This window comes from Elgaria multicarinata, chromosome 10 (genome assembly GCF_023053635.1).
Source record: "Elgaria multicarinata webbii isolate HBS135686 ecotype San Diego chromosome 10, rElgMul1.1.pri, whole genome shotgun sequence".
Classification (NCBI taxonomy): Eukaryota; Metazoa; Chordata; class Lepidosauria; order Squamata; family Anguidae; genus Elgaria; species Elgaria multicarinata.
In genome coordinates this window covers 39,246,085-39,271,883 of record NC_086180.1, presented here as the reverse complement: position 1 = coordinate 39,271,883, position 25,799 = coordinate 39,246,085, and the positions used below count along the sequence as shown (strand labels likewise).

Here is a 25,799-nt window from a genome sequence, read left to right as displayed (position 1 = left end):
GAGGAATGGTTACCCAAAGTTACACTCTGAAATGAACCCTGCAGGTAAGTCCAGAACCACTGTAACATAGTGCCTCCAATGTCCAGTCCATGAAGACGATCCTGAAGAATACCTTGATTAATGGTATGAACATGAACTTCCTATGGCCTATGAAATGGAAAGATTGTTAGATGTTAACATCCAAGGGCTGTCATCAGAGTGGAAGTCAGGAAACTGTAAAATGCACTCACCTGCATATGCAGGAAAAGTTTTTAAAATATCCAGGCAGTCTTTACAACTACAGAACAGCAAGTTCCACCAAGTTTGAATAACTTCTACAGTTGTCTAGTGTCAGTACTCAAAATCAACACTGGATTTCCTTTATTAGCAACAATATTTACTGCATCTCCATCAGTCCCTGCTAAATATATGAAGTTCTGCAATGGAATGCAACTTCAATTAACAATAAAAGTCAATGCATTTTTATAACTTAAACGATTTTGGCTGCACAATTCAAGTCCCTGGTCTTGAGTAGAGTAATTCATTGCTGCAACAACCTCCAGATACTTCAGATTAACTGAAAAACGTTACCATAAAAGATTAAACAAAATTGCTTAAGAACCACACACAACACAGTGACTTTTTTGTATTTTTATAAAATCTGCAAAGATACCACAAGTTATGCATACTAAAAGCTTATATGCACGCATTTCATTCAAAGTAATGAAAGTAAATATATTTCTTTTATATACAGTTTAAATCCAAATTTACAATTGCATCATTTTCATGGAGGAGGTGGCATAGATTGAACACAGGTTTGAGATGTATAACTTCAGCACACTGAAAAGATGCTATATAAAATACGTATCATCAATTCCTAGTTTCTTTGCAAAATAGAGCATTTCTAAAAGGCTTGTTTGTATGTAGAAATTAATTACTGGGCAATCCACATATTCATATGCACATATATTCATAATTGTTCTTTTCAGATTCAGAAGGCAGTATGAAGAAAAATGTAATGGATTTCAACCATATCCACCACAAAATCCATTTAAACTAAATGTTGGATCACTTAGGATATCTCCCAGTAATAAGGCATCAAACAGTGTTAGGCTTTATTTGTAGAAAGTTACGTGAAGACTGCCAAGTATTTCACTGTTTTGCTGTATGTAATAAAATGCACCTATTCCTACCACCCCTTCCACAGTAAGAAAGGAGGCCTTCTGTTTCCTTATTCTAAGCATTTTAAATCACAATAATTGAAACTAGTCAAAAATTACAGGTGATGTATCCTATTAACTTCCACCTCCCAACACAAGTTATGACTATTTAAATGAATCATTTACATTTAAGGAAAGTGATGTCTTGACCAATTTAAGTTCAGTTGGTCTTAACGGAGCATGGAATTTAAACTTTATTCAAACCCATTTTGACATCAACATTTTTAGAATGAGTGCTACATTTGTTTCTACTTTCCTGTTAAATTAAAACAGTGTCAAATATTAAAATACAATTAAATGTTTTAAAAATAACCTCTCCTTGAAGTGCAAATCACTTATATTAGAAGAGAAACTAAACAGAAAAATCTTCTAATTGGAAGGTGATTAGAGAGCCACCATTTTATCCTTCTGCTTATATTACAGATATAAAATTTGCTAAGTTTATGACAATACAGTCATACCCCTTCCCCTCTGCAATCTACATTTGCTTAAGTACAAATAAGAACCAGCATAAAAGAAAACACCCTTAAAACCAAATTAGATTGATGCCTAACTCAAAATTCCATACTCAACCCAAAATCACAGAGATTCTGAAATAAACAAACTAGAAAGCAAAACAGATTTCAGCACCCAAGAAATGTGCACAGTCCTATACAGCATGGAGTGTGCATGTATTGTTACAAAGACAACAAGTTGATGTTGATAGTAATATATGAATTTACCAACTTAAATAATTTCTCTCCATTAAAAAAAAATGTCCTGGTTTTTTTTTTGGCTCTTCTTAAGTAGAAATAATGATGGAAAATTTGAATGATAAAAACAATCTATGTTAACATAAGTACACCATAACTTCTTTAAGAAGAATGAGCTGGACTGTAAGGCATCCCAAAGTATTTTTTGCATATTGTAGTGGAATGCAGTTCCTGTAAACAATAAGTCAGGGACAGCAACACCGACTAAAAGATATTTCCTTAGGATCTCTCCAATGATCCCTATACCAATACAACTGATCAAGGGGAGGAAGTAGTTGGAACTATCTTGTGAGAAAGCAAATGCGATCCTTAGTTTTCCTATACATTTTGTTTTTAATCAAGCTTAAAATAGCTCTCCCTGAAGATCCTTGAGCTAAAACACTGGCATTAGGAGTTGATCTCAAGGTTCAAGCTTAATGAAAGTCTACTGCTCAGGTTTATCACTTCTTGATTTTGTGGCAGTACTGTTCTGGTGTATGCTGTTACTCAACTCCTGTACAGTATTTGTAGTGGGAAAATTTATTGGAACCCACACCTGAGAGGCAGCTGTGGAATTACCGGCAAGGATCTTGTAAGGAGAATTGGACTGATGTTTACGACGATCGCTTTCCTCCCCAGTTGAATGCCTTTTTCTCCCAGATTCTTCATTAATGGGAGGCTGAAAGAGAGAATAGCCATATTATTACATTCTAACAGAATTATTTATAAAGAACTGGTTATGATTTCATTTCTAAATTTCTCAAGATTCTGAACATTCATCTTTTAGTTGAAATGCCAAGTCAGTGCCACTGTGCCAAAATACCAAGAATTCTTTCTTGACTTGAACTAAAGGTATCAAATACAATGCATCAATATAAGTCTCTCTTAATCTCCAAGGCCTGCTTTGCTCCAGTAGTCAATGTCTGGCAACTGAGACGTACAAATGGTGTGCATATTTGTTTTGGGTACATTACGGGTGACTCATTGGTACTGCCCCTACCCTTTTTTCTCCCACTCTTCCATCAACATTGAAAAATCACACACACACCACACACAGACACACACACACACACACACAGCACATATTGAAAAGAGTTGCCCAATCCTTATACAAACAATTCCAAGTTCTTGGTCAACCACCAAAGAGCTTGGTTGACTCCTTCTTTCCTGTTCTTCTGCAGGCAGGCAGACATTTTTGAGCAGGCATGCAATCTGGTTTATTGCTAAAGGTTTTTTTAAAAAAAACTTTTGGCTTGCTGTTGATTTCCTTTATTGTTCTATTTTTAATTTATTTGTTTTTATGTTTTAATCAAAATTGTAGTGCCATTTTTCATTGAAAGCCAGTATATTGGTTTAATTAATAAACAAACAATGAATAATTGAGCAGCTAGCTAGGTATAGGAAGCTAATACATGTCTCAAGATGCCAAAATCCGTGTTTTGAAAATAAAGCACCACACAATTTCACAATTCAAAAAGCAGTGCAGAAAAAGTGCAGCATGACCACAAACCTGCCTGGCATCTATCATATGGGTAGAGTTATGCAAATTTTGAGCTAAATCTGTAAATTAGTGGCAGCCTACCCATCTATGCCATTTCTCAAATAGTCTTTGATGGTGAATAAATTGTCTATCCATGTCTGTAGAAGCGTATCAGTTAAGACAGTATAAAAGCCACCCATAAACATGGCAACAGGCATTTGACTAGTTTACATGAATGGGTTATATTGTTAAATCAGTCAGTTATGTTAATAAACTAAGTTAGTTTGCTGAAAATATCTTCAACACTTACATCAACTCTGAAGTCTTCCAATCTTTTAAAGTTACAGAGGTATTCCTGAAGTTCAGGATCAATAGGTGGAGTTTTAGACTGTGAATACTTTAGATAAGCCCAAAATTTTTCTAGTCCATAGAGTTGACCTAAGAAAAAGAACATGCTAAGATGTCTTTAAAAAGTTAAGAATGAAGCCAAGCAATATCACATGATCATTAAGAGCAAAGCTTACCAGATTCATAGTCTCTCTTTGTTTCTTCTTGAAAGTCTTTAAAGATCTCTTGCCTGAATTTTTTTTCCAGCCCATAGCTGTAAAACCGGAACAAACATTCCAGACCATATCTGTAGAACAGTGAAAAAGAAATTATAGTGCAGCAAAACATAGAAACCCTTTTATCCACAATCTATTCTTACAGCGTTGAACCAATACAATGATAGGAAGTCCTGGGAATTAGAAGAGTATATTTAGCCATCCCAGCTTTCATAATCTAGTCCCTTCTGCTGTTTCTGCTTGCTCTCTGTGTCTTACAATAGGTAATTGAATTGCACATCTTCATTAGTGGTGCCGAGGGACTAGTGTGAGAAGTAAAGTTTTGTTGAATGGCACAAGAATAATAACTACATTGCTATCAACATATGCAAATGGGAAATTAACAGGAAGTCCTAAACAGTCACTTTTATCTCCAAAAAAGGTAACAATTAAAACAGAGGTGCTAAGATGAAGTTCTAGAGCTAATTGACAAATTAAAAAAATAACCTGTCACCAGGTCTGATGTATACACCTGAGAGTTTTTAAAAATCACATGTGAAATTGAGAGGAACTAATGCAACTATGCAATTTGTCACTAAAATCAGTCTAATTAAACCAAGAAAAACAAGCCATTCTGAGGAAGGATCAGCATGGCTTCGCGAAAGGGGCATCTTGCCATACAAACCTTCTAGCATTCTTTGAAGGGGCTTTCTAACCTGTAGATAGGGATGATCTGGTATAGTATATACTTGGGAATTGTACAAAGGTTTTGATGAAGTCCCCCACATAGGTGCCTGAGTAAACGTAGCAGTCATGGAATAACTGACATATTGAGACATACGGAGACTGATGACCCACAGCTAGTTCCCAGTCCCATTAGGTAGATTTTCTACTATCCCCTTGCTGAATTCTGTTCTTTAGACAGGCAGTGCGAATCTTCACATCAACTTCAGATGAGGGAGTAAGCAACAGCCAGCTGAACTCCCTTGTCGCAAAGCAAACTGGTAGCCTGTCCTCCCATTCGTTGCCCCTTGTCTCTCCTAATATGAAAGAGACATTTGGCTCATGGGAAAAGTTTCTCTGACTTTAGAATGTCTCTGTGTCAAACGCTCATCCTAATTAAGGAAGATTTATTTAGGATCAGAAACAGAGAGCAAAAACTGGGGGTAAATAAGTAGTAAATGGAGAGGTAAATGGTAGGCTACCTAGTGTATTACCTGGAATGTTAAGCAACATCTAGACTCCAGTATCCATACTCTCATGAGGAATGCAAGGATAAAATATGTCCAGAAGCAAACTGTTTCCATAGGGAATCCAGTGCATTTTTTAATTCTGAGAGCTCACGGAAAGTGGTAGGTGAGAAGGTCCACCAATCAGGAGACTGGGTGAAGATGCCTTGCCAGCAGCAGTGGGTAGTCCATGATCAGGTAAGCTGAGGCAAGCCTTGCAGAGCAGAGTTTTGACATCCAATGTTTGACATGTTAAGCGCATACACTTTTGATTCATTTGATAAGGAGAAGTGGAGCCCTCCCATAGTCAAAGAAGGGGAGAAGTAAAGGTGGTAGGTGCCCATCTTTCTTCCTGGCAGGCAATGTTTTTGCACATACAGTATGGATTCTTTCTACATGTCAAAGATGAGTGATTGAAAAGGCAAGCTAGGAGTTAAAATGGAGTAGCTGACTAACTTTTCTACAGAGGGTATTTTCATAGATTGGTAACTTGTTAAACAATGTAAAAGCAGAGACTGGGAATAAATAGGAATGTTTCACACCTGAATGAAGCAAGCAGTGAAATCCCAGGATCTGTTTGGGGACTAGTAATAATTAACTTATTCATGATCTGGAGTCAGGGTGAGCAGTTTGCTCAGTAGGCAAGTTTGCAGATTATAGCTACAAAGAAAATCTTTATACACTGAATAGGCAGCAAAATGGCAGGTGAGATTCAATGTAAGTAAGTGTAAAATGATGAAAAAGGATCCCAATTTCAAATTTATTCAGAAGGGTTATAAACAGGCAGGGATCCGAACCCTGTAAAGAGGTCTTGGGTAGTAGCGGATGGTTCAATGCAAACATAAATTCAGAGTGCAGCAGCAGCAAAAAAATAAACATGTGTCATGTTAGGAATTTAATTAGGAAAGGGATTTTTTTTAAAAAAACTGCCAGCATTGTAATGCCTTTATATAAATTGGGCAGACACATTTGGAATACTGTGTACAGTTCAGGTCACTATTTGAAAAAGGCAAACATAGAGCTAGAAAATCCACAGAAAAGAGAAAATGAAAATTATCACAGGGTAGGATGACTTTCACTGTGATGAAAATGTTTGAGCCTTTTTAAGCTAATGAACAGAGAACTCAATTGGAAGGCATGCTAGAAGCCCATAAATTATCTATGCTATGGAGAAAATGGAGAGAAAACATTCTCTCTCATATAACATAAAACCAGGGCTCACCCAATGAAATTGACTGGCAGTAGATTTCAAGACAGGCAAGATAAAGCATTTTCCTCACATAGTACATAATTAACATCTGGAATGCACTATCACAGATGTTGTGATGGCTACTGATTTAGATGGCTTTCAAAGAAGATAAGATGAATTCATGAAGAATAGGTCTAACAAAGCTATCTGCCATGATAGCTTCCAAGTTCAGAGACAGTCTTTGGATTCAAACTGATCAGTAGAAAATGGGAGTGCTGTCTCTTCCACTTCTTGCATATGGGTTTCCCAGAAGGAGCTGGATGGCCAATGCGGAAAACAGGAAGCTCAACTAGCTAGTCAGGAGTCTAATGTTGATTAACATAACTTGAGGAGTAAGGGAGAAGACACAGAGCAAGAACATACAAGTTGCATTTCTTCTGCCATTTGCTTTGAACTAAAGCTGTACTGACATCTTCAGAGACTGAAAGAAAAATGGAATAGGAAATGCAGTTTACACACCCTTCCTCAGCTTCCCCTTATTTAGGGCATCCAGAACTCCTCCAATAGCAATATGTGGTGCTGGACAGATTGGAATCTGTCCAAGATGTGGTCACCAAGTTCTTTGACACATTAGTCCTATGTGTGCTTTTGAGAAATGCCTATCTGCTTCTTTAAAAATGCTAGCCAATAAGGAAGACAGAACAGACTGGAATCTATCACATACAGTCTCTTTGAAGTATCCATCTGATCATTTTTAAAGTCCCCTTATGAGCTCCATATTCAATAATGAACTTTATGTATGTGCCATGATGGAAAACCAATTCTACTATTTATTTTAAGGGCTGGAAGTACTTTATTTGGATATGCCAGTGTTTCAGAAGCATCAAATAAGTGTTACTGATACATCTATCCAAGTTAGCACTTCATTATTGTACTATATCTGACTTTACTAGTCTAACAAAATACCTAATATTACCTGTAGTGTTCTTTTGCTTCATCTAGAGCAAGTTGCCTGAATTCTTCATACATTTTCTTGTTAAAGTGGTCTCTGAGGAAAAAGGACCAGAAACGAAAGAGAGTGTTCATTTCTTGAGACTGGCCAATTCCCAACCGTTTTCTTTCTGGAAAGAAAAGAAAAAGTAGGACTAGAGTGAAACAATCTGTTTAGAATGATAATTCCACTATCTTCTAAATGGATGCTTTATAGTAAACTATGCCATAAAAGCACAAATAGCACAACTCAGAAAACAACTTGAAAAAAAGTTCAGGTAAATGTTAAAGTCATGTCAGCATTATTGATATGTTTATTATATATATATATATATATATATATATATATATATATATACACACACACACACACATACATACACACACGTATACATATACATATACATATGCATACATATATATATATATATCGCTCCCTTCCTCCAAGGAAGTCACGGCTTCAAAACTTGCATTTCTGTATAGAAAACCAATGAACTTCAGAAACTGTCAGAACACTTTTACAGGCTCATTGAATTTGTTACATTCTATATCATCCTATGATCAGTTGACAATTTCAAAAGTTAGAAATCTATTTTTTACACTGCTCAAGCGTTGAATTGTCAGAACAAACAGTATTTATGCCTATCTATAAACACTCAAGGAATCAAAGAAAACAGGTGCAAGTTAATGTTTATTTTTTCGGTTAAGTGAATTTAATTACAAAGCATTTATTCTGATATTTATCTGTACCACATTTTGTTTTCTACAAACACAGAGAATATAATGAACAGACTACAGGTCTATTTCCAGCTAAAGTTACATAAAATATTAGTTTTACCATTTAGGCATCTACGGCGATACTTGTGGTACACTTGCTGTGTAAAACCATTTTCCTTTAGAAGTTCATGAGACGGATGCTGAAATTTGGGAAGTGAATGAGGGGTACACCCATAACTTCCTGATAGTGGAGCACCTTCCAGAGGTGATGCATTTGAACTGCTACAGAAAATAAAAACAAACAAGTCAGGTCTTTTTTGGGGTGATAATATTGGTAGTTGCATTTTATTTTAGCAGACAACTTCTATTCCAATACTGATACTGTTAGGCCATCCTCAAAGCTTAAGATTAAATTCAAACATTCAAACCAAACATGTGGTGCATCTCTCCAGAGACTTTACTACTTTCAAAATGCAGATAACAAAACAACACATATACATGTTTAACTGTGTAAAAGATGGCTAGAACACAGAAAGCTATTGTATATCGGGAAGACATTAAAACATGCAACCTGTTGCCTGCATTCTGAAATAATATTCTCCCAAGAGGAGGGTGCCAGTTTTTTCCCCTGAACATCTGAATCTGCTCAGATTCCACAAGTTTCAGGTTGTAACTATACTGCATGTATCATTACATGGACAAGCTGCTTGGACGAGGATGACTTGCCCTCTCAATCCCTGTCCTTCTTGGATGGTCACCCAGGGAGGAGATGCAGTTAGATTACAATTACAACGTATTATTAATTCATATCTCAGGGAGGGGAGTTTCCCATCATGTTTAAAAGAAGTGGTGGCACAGCCGCTTCTAAAAAAGCCCTCCCTGGACCTTAATAACTATAGATCAATATCAAATCATCCATTTTTGGGTAAGGTGATGGAGAGGGTGGGTGCTCAGCAACTCCAAGCAGTTGCGCCCCTTCCCAGAGTTGGAAGACCGAAAGACGGTGTGCACGCGTTGGTATCTTCGAGGCTTGACTTCTGCAATGCACTCTACATAGGACTACCTTAGTGCCTAGTCCGGAAACTTCAATTAGTTCGAAATATGGCATAATTAGTGGGCACTTCTGAAAAGCCCCCTCTCCCTGTTTGCCAACCTCCAAGCTTTCCTCGGAGTAAGCACTCGGAGGAGGACCTTAGATGTTGAGCGTAGTGTATGGGTAGGTTCATGCTGAGAGGCGCGTTCCGTCACTATTGTGGTCCCAAGCCGTGTAAGGCTTTATAGGTTAAAACCAGCACCTTGAATTGGGCTCGGAAACATATAGGCAGGCAATACAAGCGGGCCAGAATAGGTCTTATATGTTCAAACCTTCCGGTTCTGGTTAACAATCTGGCCGCTGCATTTTGCACAAGCTGCAGCTTCCAAATTGTCTTCAAAGGCAGCCCCATGTAGAGCGTATTGCAGTAATCTAATTTGGAGGTTACAAGAGAATGGACAACTGAAGCTAGGTTATCCCTGTCCAGATAGGGGCGTAGCTGGGCCACCAACCGAAGTTGGTAGAAGGCACTCTGTGCCATCGAGGCCACCTGAGCCTCGAGGGAAAGAGATGGTTTTAGTTATTTATTTATTACATTTTTATACCACCCAATAGACGAAGCTCTCTGGGCGGTTCACAAAAATTAAAAACCATGAAGAGCATAAAAACAGCCAACAAATTTAAAACACACATACGAAATACAATGTAAAAAGCACAACCAGAATAAAACCACACAGCAAAAATTAATATAGGTTAAAATATGAGATTAAAACAGCAAAGTTTAAATTTAAGTTAAATTAGGTGTTAAAATACTGAGAAAATAAAAAGGTCTTCAGCTGGCGACGGAAAGAAAACAATGTAGGTGCCAAGCGAACCTCTCTGGGGAGAACCCCCAAGCTACGAACTTGCTCCTTCAGGGGGAGTGCAACCCCATCCAGAACAGGTTGAACACCCACTATCTGGTCAGAAGAGCCACCTACTAGCAGCATCTCAGTCTTGTCTTAGTCATACAAGAGCAGACCTCTTGAAATCAATGGGACTTAAGTTAGTAATGACGTCCCATTAATTTTAATGGGTCTGATCTAAGTTATGACTGAGTCCGAATCCAAGCTATTGTATTTTTGAAGAGATCTCTTTCCATTTATATATGTAGAATCCATTCCCACGAAAACCTGAAGGTGTATATTGTCAGTTGTTGTTGCTGATCAATAGGCAATACCTGAACATATCATGTAGATATAATAGGTGACCCTCCAGATATTGTTAGATTCCAAGTCCCCTGAGCCCTAGCCAGCACAGACAATGATCAGGGATGCTAGGAGCTGCAGTCCAACAACTTTTGGAGGACCAGTTTCTCCACCCCAGTCCTATATGGACACCTTTCATAATAATGTGTGTGCACATATATGTATATGGTATCAATAATGAAAAACGCCAGTATATATACATCACAGCTTTTCTCGATGGAATGGATGTGAGCATATGCCCAATTTTTCCCCACAGTTACTGCTCGTGTATGTTTTCTTGAAGACAGCACCACTTATAATTGCAACCTTCCTTTATAACTTATGCTACAAGTCTCAGCTACAAAATGAGTACTTTGTGAACTGCTCAGAGAGCTTCAGCTATGGGGTGGTATAGAAATACAATAAATGAATGAATGACGTAGCAGCTTTTAGAGAAGAATTTCCTTTCCCTGTCTTATTTTGCAGATGATGAATTACATTATAATCTTTCCAGTGATTCTAGGAGTAAAAAATCAGAGCAAGTTACATTAAAAATATTACTACCTTATAGAAGATGTTCTTGGCCTATGATCCTTGGAGTCCATTACCCAGCCAACATGACTTTCTAATGGAGGGTTTGTACTATGCCGTGTTTTTCTTTTCCTTCGTGTCTAAGATAAAATAAAGCATTATATTTTACAGATGTGACTGGAGCCACTTTTCTGAAGAATCACAACCTAATTACAGTCAAGTTTCATAAAATTTCACATTGCACATCATATGCATTATGAGGTCATAAAGTTGACCATGATTACCCAACTGCCTAGGCTTAACAAGAAGTTAACAGTGAGTGTTTCATTATGGATTCAACAGTTTTGACAAAATCCAAGATTATTATTTCCTACACTGAAAGAAATACTAAGCAGGAAGGCTTTTAAAAAAGTGTTTCAAATGCTATGCTCTTGGGTGATAAAACAACAGTAAGTTATTAGGATCTGAAAACATATGTAGAATGTTTTTAGCTACCTTAACATCAATGGATCTTGCTTCTTTAACCACAGGATAGAATCTTGGTGTTTTGTTAGGATCCTGCAGTCTTGGAGTACGAGGTGTTTTGGGTGTTCTAGTAGGGTGAACTCTAGGAGATTCAGGAACAGCTGTTGGCAGTGAGCGAGCCATTGTACTTGGAGGTATTTCTTGGATGCCAAACAATTTACAAGCCAGCTCTTCAGTTACATCTAAGCAGAAAGACCAGAAAATTGATTGACCTTGCTTTCAGCTGTCTTCTGGGTTTCTTAATTGGCCTTTACTGGCCACTACTTTGTTTTACTGGATCTGATTTTAACCAGATCTTCCCTAATTTTGTTTGTTGTGGAGCGGAGCGGTAAAGCAGGAGTTTCTGCAGCTGAAACTCTCCCCATGGCCTGAGTTCGATCCCAGCGGAAGCTGGTTTCAGGCAGTCAGCTCGGGTCGACTCAGCCTTCCATCCTGCCAAGGTCAGTAAAATGAGTACCCAGTTAGCTGGGGAAAAGGTAATAACAGCCGGGGAAGACAACGGCAAACCACCCCGCTATAAGGCCTGCCAAGAAAATGTCAGTGAAAGCTTGCGTCCTTCCAAGAGTCAGTAATGACTCAGTGCTTGCACGAGATATTTGTAACCCACTTTGGGTGCTGAATGTGGGGTATGGATTAAAAAGGACACAATAAAACAAAGGAGATCTGAGATATGTGTCAGTACACATGCATGCCCGAACAAAAGGATTCCAATAAAGGATGATATATTGGGTAGGATCAAATGGGATCTTTCACTGGCAATGAGCACTGCCAGTCCCCAGTGCGCTCTGTCTGGCAGCAGAGGCACGCGCATGGCCCTACCACTGGCGGCAGTGATAAAGAGCTTCAAGGGGCAAGCCCCCAAATGACCGGAAACTCAAGTTTCTGAGGGGAAGGTCACTGCCAGTGGTAGGGTCCCATTGGATCCTACGCATTGATTCACAATATCAAAAGTAACTGTTTACATACATTGGGCAGTTTTCAACTGTCATAAAGAATTTAAGCTTCCCTGTAAAGTCTTCTTTTATTTGTTGATGGGCAGTAACCCACCCAACTACTTGAAATCCTGTTTATTAATTATTTAGATAAACTTATAATCTGCCATTCAATACAAAATTCTCAAAGTGGAGAACAGTTCTCCCAATACAACTACAACACCATCAGAAACAACATTCCCCAACATATTTATTTTATTTATTTTTATTTAAAACATTTATCCTGCCCTAGATCATTAAGATCTCAGAGCGATGTACAGAGTGCCTGTCAGTTTTTTTAGACCACCAATCCTATTAATCCCAGTTAACACGGCTAATGATGATGTCAAAACAACTGGAAGGCACCAGACTGGGGATGGCTGATCAAAACAAACAGTGAGCAGGGATTTTGCTTGTGACACTGGAACCAAATTCTGAAGTGAATACATACAAGTCTGAGTAAGTGAAATTGCAACCTTTGCTTAATTTATACTCCTTGCTGCGACTTCCCAAAATCTCTTTTCCCCATAGAATTGCATAAACGTGTCTGAATCCCTTCTTAGTCTCTGGCGTTTAATAAGTGATTAACATTTCAGACAGCATTATAATTACCTATGCAGAACATAAATAACTTATACAGTGAATCTCTGAATTAGAGCTATAGTGGATTAAATATACTAATATATGACTAAGAAATGTGTGTATATATTTTAAATATATGAATATATGACTACGAAGTGTGTATATGTATATATAAGTACACACTTCCTAGTTATCTATTCATACATTTAATTCTCTATAACTCTAATTCAGAGATTCACTGTACACGTTATAATTTAATCTATGTAAGACCTTCTATTTGTTTCATGTCAGGAACCATTTCAGGCAGGCATCCTCAGCAGACATACAGAAAGGACCTTGTAATTGAATTGAATAGTAAAGTCTATATGCACATGGAACACCATGTGACTACTGGAATAATCATAGAGCTTTCAAACAAGTTATGCAATATCAAGCAGCTTAATATTTTAATCATTTTTAATATAATGGTATGGATATATATACCTTCTTGAGATCTTGAAGGACCTGGAGGAATTTCCTGATTTGGATCAACAATATGCTCAGGTGTAAGATTGTCAAATTCCTCTTTACTGATGAGATTTAACTTTTTAAAATTTTCAACTTCTTGCTGAAATGGGGATAAGAATATCTTTAACAACCTATCTTAAGTTATAGAATTGCAGGGATAATAGCTCACAGAGGAAAGACATGTCAACATTAACCAATCACATATTATTTGACTAACATATTTTAGCTAGAAGAAATTAGAAAGATTAAATAATTATTCCAGATGGCAAATGTACTGCAATGAAAGACAGCAGCGATCAAATGACTGAACTTTTGCTACCAGCGGAAGCCTCTCCTAATTCTATGCTGCCACCAAGCTTATGGTAGAAAAACCTAACATGGCTGGCATATATTGAGAAAGTAAAGAACAGAGAGAGTAGTCTCCTTTGGAAGAGATTTGTATCTGTGGATTGTGGTGTATTAAGAATTATGTGAAGCCCATAAGAAACATTGGCTAATAGAAAAAAACACCCACTGCACACAAAAAAGGGATAGATTTTGGATCTCCTCTACATACCACCAAGCAATTTTTACTGTAAATACCAATTTTCTTTTCCCAGTGTGACAGGGATGGAATATGAAATATAGCATGATCACCTGGGTGGAATAAATCGCTATTTTCTTAAGTACATTAAGTACATTAAGTACATTTTCTTAAGTACATTCTTCATAGTACTTCTGTGGATGTATAAGTGTCTAGCTTGTAGTTTCTCATGAGTGTGTTCACTGAGGACCGACTGGCCAACTGTCATTCAAAAATCAGGGAGTTTAATGATGGGGTTGCTGAGGTAGCAGCCACCCTGGTAGAGTGCATTGTGATGTTTAGTGTACCAGGGATGTGTTTTGCCTTGCACATTATGGTACACTATTGTAGAGGTGGATTCCATTTGAAATGAGAAGGAAGAAGAATGCTGAATTGTGAAAAAGTGAATGTGCATTGTATGTACATTTTGAGAGTTCTGTAGATGTCCAATTTACGCCATAGGTGCTCAGTAAGATGGTTATATTTGGGATTGAAAGAATGAGTTTCTGTGATCTGCAACATCGATCTTCCACCCCAAACTGCTTTTTGTAGCATCTTGACTTATTAAGAGATCTGAAAATCTTTTGAATGAAAGGGGGATATAGTTCTGAAATCACTCTTTTGGGTAAATGTATAGCTGGTATGTGATTGAGAGTATGCTGAGCTTTGACATCCCGTTTGGAAATGTTACCATGGCTACTTGCCCTCCACTTTTCTCCTTTTAGGGTAATGATGAATAAAACTCTTACCCAGCTCTGCCCTCCTGTGTACTCGGTGCAGCATCAGCACAGACTCGAGGGCTGGGGAGGGGGAGTTGCCATGGTCTATAGAAATACGATCTCCCTCTCTAGGCTTCCTGTTCATTCGAGTGCTTGTACTTTGTGTTGGGTAATCGAGACAGATTAGGGATTCTGCTGGTGTACCGTCCACCCCACTGCCCAACAGCCTCCCTGCCTGAGCTGACGGAGGTTGTCTCGGACCTGGTATTGAGGACCCCCAGGATAGTGGTTCTGGGGGATCTCAACTTCCATGCCGAGGCTGCTGTATCCGGAGCGGCTCAGGACTTCATGGCAGATGATACCCAGCTCTACCTCTCCTTTTCATCAAACCCAGGTGAGGCAGTGGCTGTTCTGAACCAGTGCCTGGGCACGGTAATGGACTGGATGAGGGCTAATAAACTGAGACTCAATCCATACTAGAGATGTGAAGGCCCGGAAAAAAATGGTTTTTTCCGAAGCCTTTTTTGGTTTTTTTCTGAAAAATTGGGAAAATTGTCAAAAAATGAAGAAAAACGGATTACAGGATGTTTTATTTTAGTATGATGAATAAAATGTTTAAGACAAGGTGTTCAGATATTTACTTCTCCAAATGATTTCTAAAAACTGTACGGTATCAGATTATTACAATGTCTGTGCACCAAGGACAAACAAGTCCTAGTTTGCAAACTGAGACTACAACTCTCAAATGCAAGAGGAAGATGCATTTCTGCCTCTAGAGGGCACTTCCATGGAAGCAGAGACTGAAACTAATACTGATACCTATAGGTCAGAAAATAAGCCTGATTAAATTTCATGCATACTCATTGAATGTTGCCCCCCCCCCCCATTTTTCTCAGTTTTTTTTTTTTTTAAATGGGAATGGGGGCTTTATGTCTTGACATTGGAGGACTAGCGGAGATATAAATAATTTTCTTTGTTACTAATGTTGGTGGTTTCTTCAGTTGTTGTTTTTTAAAACGGTTTTTTTCCTGCTCCTCATAAACTGGCAGAACCAAAGAGGTTCCTTACAGTTCAGGAGCTTGTAGCTCCATTTGTTACCAAAAAAAAGTAAAAATAAGTAAATTAAATTTGTAATAATTGCTTGAATACACTACTTTTAATATACCAAATGTAATAATTTTATGCCAAACCAACTTGGACATAATTACATTTTATGTTCCTAAAGTAACACAGTGACTTTCAATCTGTAAAAAGTGCTAATATTGCATTATTTCCAGAAATGTTACATCTCTAATCCAGACAAGACGGAGGTACTGTTAGTGGGTGGTTCATTTGTCCGGCGAGGTGATGTTTGCCTTGTCCTGGATGGGGTTGCACTCTCCCTAAAGGATCGGGTCCGTAGTTTGGGAGTGCTTTTGGATCCAGAACTGTCACTTGAGGCACAGGTGAACTCAGTGGTAAAGAGCACCTTTTATCAGCTTACCAACTACACCCTTATCTGGACAGAGATAGCCTAGCTACAGTTATCCATGCTCTGATAACCTTTCATTTGGATTATTGCAATGCATTATACGTGGGGCTGCCTTTGAAAACGGTCCGGAAACTTCAGCTGGTACAAAACAGGGCAGCCCGTTTACTAACAGGGACTGGCCGGCGAGACCACATCACACCAGTCCTTTTACAACTTCATTGGCTGCCAGTCAAGGTCCAGGCCCGATTCAAAGCACTGGTACTAACATACAAAGTCCTAAATGGCTTGGGGCCGGGTTATTTGAAAGAATGCCTCCTCCCATATGTACCTGCCTGGATATTAAGATCATCCACAGGGGCCCTTCTCCGTGAGCCCCTGCCAAAGGAAGTAAGGCAGGTGGCTACTAGGAGGAGGGCTTTCTCTGTTGTGGCACCCCAGCTGTGGAACAAGCTCCCCAGAGAGGTCCGCCTGGCGCCTACACTATATTCTTTTCATCGCCAGCTGAAGACCTTTTTATTTTCTCAGTATTTTAACACCTAATTTAACTTAAATTTAAATTTTACTGTTTTAATTCTGTATTTTAATCCTATATTAATTTCTGCTGTGTGGTTTTATCCTGGTTGTGCTTTTTATATTATATATTGTTTTTCGGTTTTTAGATTGTTGGTTGTTTTATTATGTTCCTCATGGTTTTAATTTTTGTGAACCACCCAGAGAGCTTCAGCTATTGGGTGGAATAAAAATGTAATAAATAAATAAAACAAATAGATTCCTAAGAATCTTCTGTGAGTGAAACAGGTTCTATTGCTTATTTATTTTTATGTTTATAAAAACATGTATAGACTACCTTTCAGCCCTAACAAAGGACCTTAAGTAAGTTTACAATACAATCAAAACAGTAAAACCACGAAAACAATATTAAATAGATTTAAGACAGATTAAATAGCCAGAGAAAATGGAGAATGAAAACTTAAATATCCGAATTAAGCATTAAAAAGGCCACATGTAATAAAAATGCTTTTACTGCCCACCTAAATGCCATCAGGGATGGAGCAAATCTAACCTCTTTCAGAAGGGAATTCCAAAATCAGGGTACTGGCAGAGAAAAGGCCCTGTCGCATGTTCCCACCCACCCAACTTATTTACGTGGTGGGATATAAAGCAGGTTTGCTGAAGATTACCATAACCTATGGGCAGATCCACATGGGTGGTGGCGATATTTCAGATATCCTTGCTCCAAGCCATTTAGGTGTTTTTAGGTAAGGACCAGAAGCCTGAATTGGGCCTGGAAATTATTTAGAAGCCGATGCAATTGATGTAAGATTAGTATAATATAGTGTAGAAAATGCACACCAGGTAGGCAGCTTCATCTAAAGTGTGCCACAGTAACCAAATCTAATAGTGATCAAGGCATGTATCACTGTGGGCAAGTTCTGACTTCTCTAGGAAGAAGCACACTTGCCAAAGCTTAGCAATGGCACTCCTGGCTGTATCTGCAACCTGGATATCCTGGAACAGTGCTGGATCCAAGAGCCCTCCCAGACCATGTCATCAGCATATTGATGGTACCCAACCCCAAAACTTCAGATGATTTCCCCAGTATATTCATTAGTTAAAAAGCACAGGGAGATAATAAACAGAGCTTAAGGCACCCCACAAGCTTGACCAATTATCTCCCAACATCACCTTCAGGGAACCACCCTCAGGAACACTTCTTAGGGAGCTACATAAATAGTTGCAGGATAAGGAGGAATGCCCCTGGAATAATACACTGCTGAACCAGGACGAATTATCATAGATCAAGGTAAGCAGCTACAGAACTAGGATGAATGCTCAATGAGCGAGATGAGTAGCAGCAGGACCAGGGTGAATGTCAATGGAGCAACGCAGGTAAGTATCTGCAGGATCAGAAAGAGCACCTATGTTCTTTCTATGTTCTATGTAATTTGTGTATAAGTAGTTGTCGTGTCAGGATGATCTATTATGGAATTTGGTAAGGCTTTCCTTGTCCACTCTTTATTGTATCTGTCTGCTACTGTCTATACTGGAAGGTGTCACCTGCTGTTCCTAGCAGCGAGGCATCTGCTTCAATGCCTAGCCTTCTAGTGAGCTGGTGTGTGCCTTTCTGGCCTGCTATCCCTTTTTGTATTTTCTTCTCTTGGTTCCTTTTTTGTTGCTCCCTCCAGCCAGTCCTCCTGATCCTCTTTCCTCCTACTTTGTCTTCCTTATCTCACCCACAAACTTCAAGCATTCAGGCTTTTAACTTATATTTTTGCCCCATCTTTTCCTTCTCCCTTAGATCCATGAACCATTTAAAGTGTTCTTGTCAATGGCTCCTCATACTGAGCCACTGCACAGCCAACATGAATGAAAACAAAAATGGAGAATAGGGATTTTATTTCTAAGAAGGACAAGGCTCCATGGGTAAAAGGAAGGGAAAAAAACCACGGTTTGTTCTGAAAATGTATGAGGTCTAGGAGAATCAGATCACAACTTGGTGCTCACTCAATACAAAAGCCAATGTCAAACTTTGGACAGTGCACTCCAGGAGGTGCTAGCTAGAATATTCTCCCACAAGGAACTGTTATCCTATGAAACGACTACAGTCAACTGAGACTTAAGAAGGCTGTGAGAACTTGGTCTTTCAGTGGCTCCACCCTTGCTGCATATTGATGGTAACTCTTAAAGGGCCAGTGCTTCTTTCTGTGGACAAATGTTCTTGTATGGCTGAGGGACAGGGGAAGGTGCAGTGGAGTCATCCTTAAAAAAAAGACATAAATGGGGGAGTTATGTCCTCAGCCTGTAAAGGCATAGAAAGGGGAGCTGAGTGTTCCTCCTGAAGTGGGGCAACCCATGACCCATCTGAATCCTCCTTGGTATAATATGGAACCCCAGAACCAGGGGCATAAGACATCATTAAGAGTAAGAAAATGATAATTAGAAGGAAAACATGTAGTAGAAAAAAATTCTCTAGAGAGGGGAAAATGCAACTGGCTCTCAAATGAGGCAGGTAATGAACTAGGAAGGGCTTCCTTTGGGAAGCAAAGTAACAAAAGTTCAATCATAAGATCCTTGACTCTTGAGCTTGAATGGTGGAGTAAAGCTCTACCTGGATAGCCACCCGCTCCCAGCCCATACCAACAGAGAACATACTACTATCTTAGTCTCAAAATTCTGTGCTTTAAGTATTTTTGAAAATACATTCAGTTACATTATAAAGATGGTGAAAAATAAAAACTTCACAAACACCAAACATATAGCTGCTACACTTTTTGTTCCCCATTTTCAATTTTTCTTACTCTTTAAATGGTTCCCTTTCATTTTTGAAAATAATGTAGATTCAAATATTGATAGTTTCTTCATTCATTGACAGCCAAATCCCAAGACTAGCTACACAAGTACAAAAGAGACAAACCACTACACCAGTGCAACATCACAAAACTGCATTATAAATAATTAACATTTGAGTAACAAGCATGCATTTTATTACTCAATGCTGAAACTGCCTTATTATTCTTATTTATGGACTTCTACTCTTAATTAACAACATCTGATAAATCAGAACACAAGACAAACACAATTTGTCCATTCAATACAGCACTCTATGAACAAAAGCATTATGCCTAATAACTCCAGAATGTCTATTCATGGTAAAACTGTCCTTCCAATTTATTTTCATCAATTGAAGTAGATCTTTGCTAACAAGAGTTCTGGCAACAAACCCATTCATTAAATCATATTCCGTTCAAGAGCACAAACACATAATTACCTTCATAGCAACACAGTCATTTTCAGTCTGCTCCATCCACAAATCCTGTTCATAGTAGTATAAGCCATCATTAATAACTTTGGCAAGTTCTGATGTAATTTTTGCCCGTGACACATGGTTGCCAGTGCGATCTCCTCCAGGATGTTTTCTCATATATGGTGGTGTCTGTGTTACAATCAAGATCTTATTTAAATCTTGATCATCAATTTCATAATCTGAATCACTGTCTGACCATTCTGTGAATGTATTTTTGCGGCCCTCTATTGGCTGCATCTCTTCATCGAACAAAAAATCAAGCTCTTCCTGTTCTTGTTCCTCTGAAGGCGGCGGCAGCGGCTGCTGTTGCCCCAACACTTCTTCAAGTGTAGGCACAGATTCCTGAAAAGGGGAAAAGTGTGTTTCAAACTTTCAGTGAATCAAAGACACAACCTTGTTTATTATTCCTGAAAGAATAAGAGAAGATATTTAAATGTAAATAAGATGAATGGAGTGATTAATAGCAGCTTTGCCATCCACCATTCAAGATGGTACAAAAAGACCCACAAATAATCATTTATGTTTCTTAATATCACATGCATGCATTTTAGGCTTACAACTTAATTAAAATAATCGTGCTAACATGCAGCAGAATTCTAACAGTGGCCGTAATTCAGTAAGTTAAGTATGTTCAAGCCAAATGATTTCAAAGGGCATAAGTATGTCTAACTCACTGTTGATTGTGGCCAGAATGTTGTACATATTATTATTCTCCTTTCCCAAAACCAAGTCAGTGACTGCAGGTGCTGTACACTGATGCTGGAGATAATGCAAACGCATACTGATAATGGTTGCACATGCGTCTCTCCCAAGAACATCATCATGGCAAGGGGAAGACCAGCCACTGGCAGAAAAGGAACAACTGCACAGAGCTTGCCTCTCCCCTCCCTGCCAGGAAGAATTCCGTTTTCTATCCAAGGAAGAACACTGGTAATGGAAGATCAACTTGGCCCCAACTGGATATAAATATCTGTATACAGCTCACCATTGCATTCTGGCACTGTCAAAGTGATCACCCTTCTCTACCTTTTCCCTCCATTTCTTCTTTCCTTTTGTGTCTTGTCTATCTGAAAGTTACAATACCTTTGGCTTAGCTGGGGATGGACGATGTCTTTTTTTTACTTCTATCCAAGTTTCAGAATCCAGATCTGGCAAGCTTGTAGATAATCCTTTAGACATTGTTTGAAGGTTACTTGTCTCATTGTTTTTCTTAATACTTAGACTGCCCATTCTTGGAGAGCTTGGTGCAGATTCTAAAATTGAGAATGGTTTCTGAATTTAGAACAGATCAGGCTACTTTACTATTATTTGGCTTACTATTTTTCTTCCAAGGTACTCACACTTCTATTTTTTTCATACATGTTAAATTTAGTTCCTCATTGGAGTCTGTGTTAAGATATATAAGGTAACAGAATACTTAGAATTTAAAACATATTTGAAAAGTGTAGAATGGAACACTGGTCACTTACTATGAAGGTTCCTTCTGGTTTGGTATGAGGGAGGGAGGCATCCAAGAACTGATCAATTCCCCCTCACTGCCCAGGAAAGGCAGGGTTCATGAGATGAATGATCTTGAATGTATACTCTTTACCCTCTGGCTCCACCCCAAGTTCTGTCTATGACTAAGGCCATTGCTAGATGAGGGTTTAGCCCGGGCTGATACCCAGCCTCACCCCTGTGCATCCAGATGACGCACAGGGGATCCCGGGGTCAGCCCGGGCTAAACCCTCCCTTGGCCCGGGATAACCAGCACCGGTTGTGGCCTGGTATTTCCGCAGCCCCGGGCTGAGCCTGGGACTGCAGAAGGTTTAGCTGGTTCTGCGGCTTTTCTCGGCTACGCGGCTTACTCGCAAGCAGCTGGGAGAAGCCGAGTGCTGTGCCCATCAGGCTGGAATTGCGGGGAGGGGGAGAGATGGGGGGGAAGAGCAGAGCCAGGGGACATTGGGGGGGGAATCGCGGCCCAGGGGCGATGGGGGGGATCGGACATGGCTGGCTGGCGGGCGATGGGGGGGGCATCAGACATGGCGAGTGGGCGGGGAGGGCATCGGACATTGCAGGGGGGGAATCGGGGCAGGGGGGGAGTGGGGAACCTTTTTTTTTTTTTTTAAAGACCTACCTTGTCGTTGGTGTGCTCCTGCGCACATGGCTCCTTTAAGATTAAAAAAAATGGCCGACACGACAGGGCTTTCCTTTACCCCGTCGCGTGTCACATGTGGATAGGAGCGACAGCCCGCGCTACTTCTAGCGTGGGCTGGCCTCTCCACACGCTGGGATTTAAAGGTAGGTCTAGCAAGGCCCTAAGTTTGAGGCAGAATACCTGTAGTGAAGTAGTGAGGTGGTGTATAAAGGATATAAGGAGAAAAAGAAGGCAAGCAGTTTCTCCCCTTCAGTAAGGCACAGCCACAACCTGGAGTGTTACAGGGCATATACCAATATTGAGTCACCTGCAGCAGGATGGGGTTGGATGCCTCCATCACACCAAACCAGAAAAAGCCTTCACAGTAAGTGATCAATGTTCTATTGCCATTTTGGTGTGAGGAGGCGCCAAGAATAGGGTTGCCTGGTGGCTAATGTTAGGTAGAAAAGAGACTTTGTTGCAGTTCTCATCTCCCAAAGGCTGCTTCAGTGGAAGCAAAGGTGTCTGATTTGTAATATGTAAATGTGCTTGGAGTGGACCAAGTGGCCACTCTGTAGATCTCTGTGAAGGGTACTGGTGGAGAAGGCTGTTGATGTGGCTGCCACCCACATGGAATGTGTTGTGAGATGTAATGGTTGTGGGAGATGTTGAGTCTCTTAATTTGTAGAGATGCAAGTTTTTAGCTACTTGGCTGTGGTTGAGCTTTGTGCCTTTTTCCAATAAGGAAGTGGAATAGAAGGAAACAAATTATGCCTAAATGCTGCTATATATGGTACATAAATTCCATGTACAGAAAGAAGATAGGATTTCCTGGGAACTATAAAAGTTAAATTTGGGGATAAAGGATCAGTATGCAGGATTACAGACATGTTGTCCATTCTGACTGGGTTGTGACTGAGTGTATTTAAGAGTTGAAGGGGACCCACACACACAGCAATACAGCTGAAGTTTCTGGGACTGAGTATATGCTATTAATTGCACCAGAATCTTGGTGAAGGCAAGTTATAAAAGCCAAGGGAAAGTATTCCCAGATACTAGGGAAATGAAAACCTGCAGAAAGCTGCAGTGATCTGGAAGAATCAGGATGTAAGATATACCTGTGTCAGATCTATGAGAGAGAGAGAAAGAGGTGTTGCCTTTTCTGGACTGTTCTGAAATGATTTAAGGATTTGAATCCAGAATTTTCTCTTACCTGTTGAGAATTTTGAACATCCTATATAGTTCTCTAATTCTCATCTTTCTTTGGTGTGAAGAACATGACGTAAGTATCTGAGAACCTTTCTGGCAGGGGCCTTTCCTTGATGGCTTTATGTTGAGGAGGTGACTGATGCTTATACTCACAAATGCTTCTCCCAAGACCACAAAGGTGGGAGACAGGATGAGCCCATCCCTGGGAGGCCTTGTTTTCATGCACTTTGATTTAATCTTTCCCACTGGGACCCCTGCTGGGAGCAAAACTTCAACACCACAAAAAGTGGACCGGCGGGGGGGGGGGGGGGGAGAGATGGGTAAGAGGAGTCTGTCATGTGGAACCTACCACGACCAGTATGGAAACATTGTTGCTAAAGGTTCCTGGCCTACAGCTATGGAGTCCAGACTAATGGCTCCTATAATCAGAAGAAAGCCAAAACAAGGGAGGAAGCTCTGCTCTAGTTGGAGATATAAATTTGCTTGGCCTTCTGAGATGGGGAAAGCATAAATGCTTCTTTTCCAGTCTGCTGCCCAACCTCAACATAAGTAGTCAAACATGACACCTGTCTAAACATGGAACAGTGTGTACCACATAGCTGAAAGAGCCCCAAGGTTCACCACTCAATGCTCTGCTATGTGCCACTGGGAAATATCTTCACTTTTCTCTTGAAGCCAGGATGAAAGCCATGAGGAAGACTCTCCCAGAAAGCTGGAAGTCTAGAGATTCTCAATTTGTCTAAACTGCTAGTATGATCCAGAAGATAGTGCTTCCTCTTGGTTGAGGGAAAGGGCAGGCATACAGGTTAGGATTTATCTCATTCTTTCTAGCATGATAGTCAGGGGAGGGGCAATTGTTCGAAATCCATGCAATACAGTGGTAACATGTGTGGGGCCTCTAGTACAAGAAAGGGAGTTGTGTACATATCAGCCTACAAAAGTATCAGCCTAGAAAGGGAAAAAAGCTCCTTACCAGTATACGAACCAAAAACTTTGCCCGGTATGAATTCTGGGCAGTTAATAAGTTGAGAAAAGTCTGTTTGTGGAAGATTGCGTGGAGAAGGCCCTGGAATTGGCCATTTTTCTGGTTCTACCCTTTTCCTCATCTTCTGATCTACTATTTCTACTTCTGTACTGTCCTTTAAGGCCTAGATGATACAAGTAAATATATATTATTAAGCATGCACACAAGTAGACTATAACGTTGCTTAAAATTAGGACCTTTCTTTGGTTGTAAACGGCTGCTCCGTACACAGTTATAGTTGCTTTACACAAAAAATAGGTTTGGGATACTAGTCAACTGAACTCCTATATGCTGACCAGTCAGATATTCCAGGAAGCCAAGAATGCCTTTTCTCATGATGTACTTTTCACTTCTCAAAGTGCTGTTGTTCTCTAAGAGGGATCTAATGAAACACATACTTCAGTTCAAAAATCGTGAACTATAACCACTCACATTTTATTTTATATTTTATAGTAGTTGTGTGTATACTTTGACCAATTTCTTTTAAAATGAAATTTGAAACTGTGTTTAAGTAATCCCTGACTTTGTAGGATAAAAGCCAAAGAGGATAATCCCATCTCTTCCTCCTTGTAAGGAGTCAATAACAATAAAGCAAAATACGTTTCTTCTTTAAAAAGTGGAGATTTTCTATCCTTCGCCAGAAGAATAATTTTAAACACCCTTCTTTCTTTAAAAAAGCTACCCATTCACACCAACTCTGACCAGCAAGTGAAATACTCAATATGCTAAAATTCATTTTTATATCTAGTCTGTATATAGGATAGGTGTTGCTTTGGTATGTCTGACTTCAAACGTAATATTTTCCAGAAACCAGATTCTGAAGTGCTAAACAAACTGCTAAAGTCAGCAGTTCAACTAATTACTGGCTGAGTTCACGCGACATAACAATACACCCTGCAAAATAAACCACGCAGTGTGGGTTGTCATCCGAACAATCGATAGTGAGCCCGACAGCCGATCTGATTCACCATGGGTTGTTTGCCCACTCCTTCCCCCCTCAATTTTCCAGTGGCTCCGCCCGCTATCACAAGTGTCTTGCCGGCAGAATCCGTCTTCTCTACTGCCAAGTCCCCCTTCCCCTCTCCGATTGTAACCCTAGTCGCAGTCCGGGTCATTTAAATTTTCTTTTATTTGTCCCAAACAAATTTTGTTAAGAGCGCCAGGGATTTCTGTTGCTCTTACTGACCAGCTCACTGCCTGCAACCTACAATGGGTTGGCATGTCTGGGTTTGGATGAGACACCAACCCATCCTGGATACAACAACCCTACAACAAGCGATGGGTTCTTGGGGTGGCTTGTTGTCCATGCACAAGCTACCTGCAGGAACCAGTCTGGGTTCAGACAACCCAACAACCCACTGTGGCTTGTCACCCATGATGGGTTGTCATGTCATACAAACCCAGTCATGTATCTCTTTCAAATTTAAATTGCAATTTTAAA

At 39.6% G+C, this 25,799-nt stretch overlaps 1 protein-coding gene across 2 annotated transcripts in view; it reads right to left on the bottom strand.

The window, feature by feature from the left end:
* Positions 1-615: 615 nt before the first annotated feature.
* Positions 616-25,799, bottom strand: part of LARP1B (La ribonucleoprotein 1B) — a 44,840-nt gene continuing 19,656 nt past the window's right edge. For both annotated transcript variants that reach the window (XM_063135958.1, XM_063135959.1), the window contains 11 exons: positions 24,308-24,482; positions 21,093-21,262; positions 19,974-20,351; positions 13,429-13,552; positions 11,363-11,574; positions 10,901-11,007; positions 8,199-8,359; positions 7,347-7,491; positions 3,935-4,044; positions 3,721-3,848; positions 616-2,609 (listed from right to left, as the gene is read on the bottom strand). In XM_063135958.1, the coding sequence (XP_062992028.1) occupies positions 2,376-2,609; positions 3,721-3,848; positions 3,935-4,044; positions 7,347-7,491; positions 8,199-8,359; positions 10,901-11,007; positions 11,363-11,574; positions 13,429-13,552; positions 19,974-20,351; positions 21,093-21,262; positions 24,308-24,482 (1,944 nt within the window). In that variant the 3' untranslated portion in view covers positions 616-2,375. The remainder of the gene's footprint in view (positions 2,610-3,720; positions 3,849-3,934; positions 4,045-7,346; positions 7,492-8,198; positions 8,360-10,900; positions 11,008-11,362; positions 11,575-13,428; positions 13,553-19,973; positions 20,352-21,092; positions 21,263-24,307; positions 24,483-25,799) is intronic.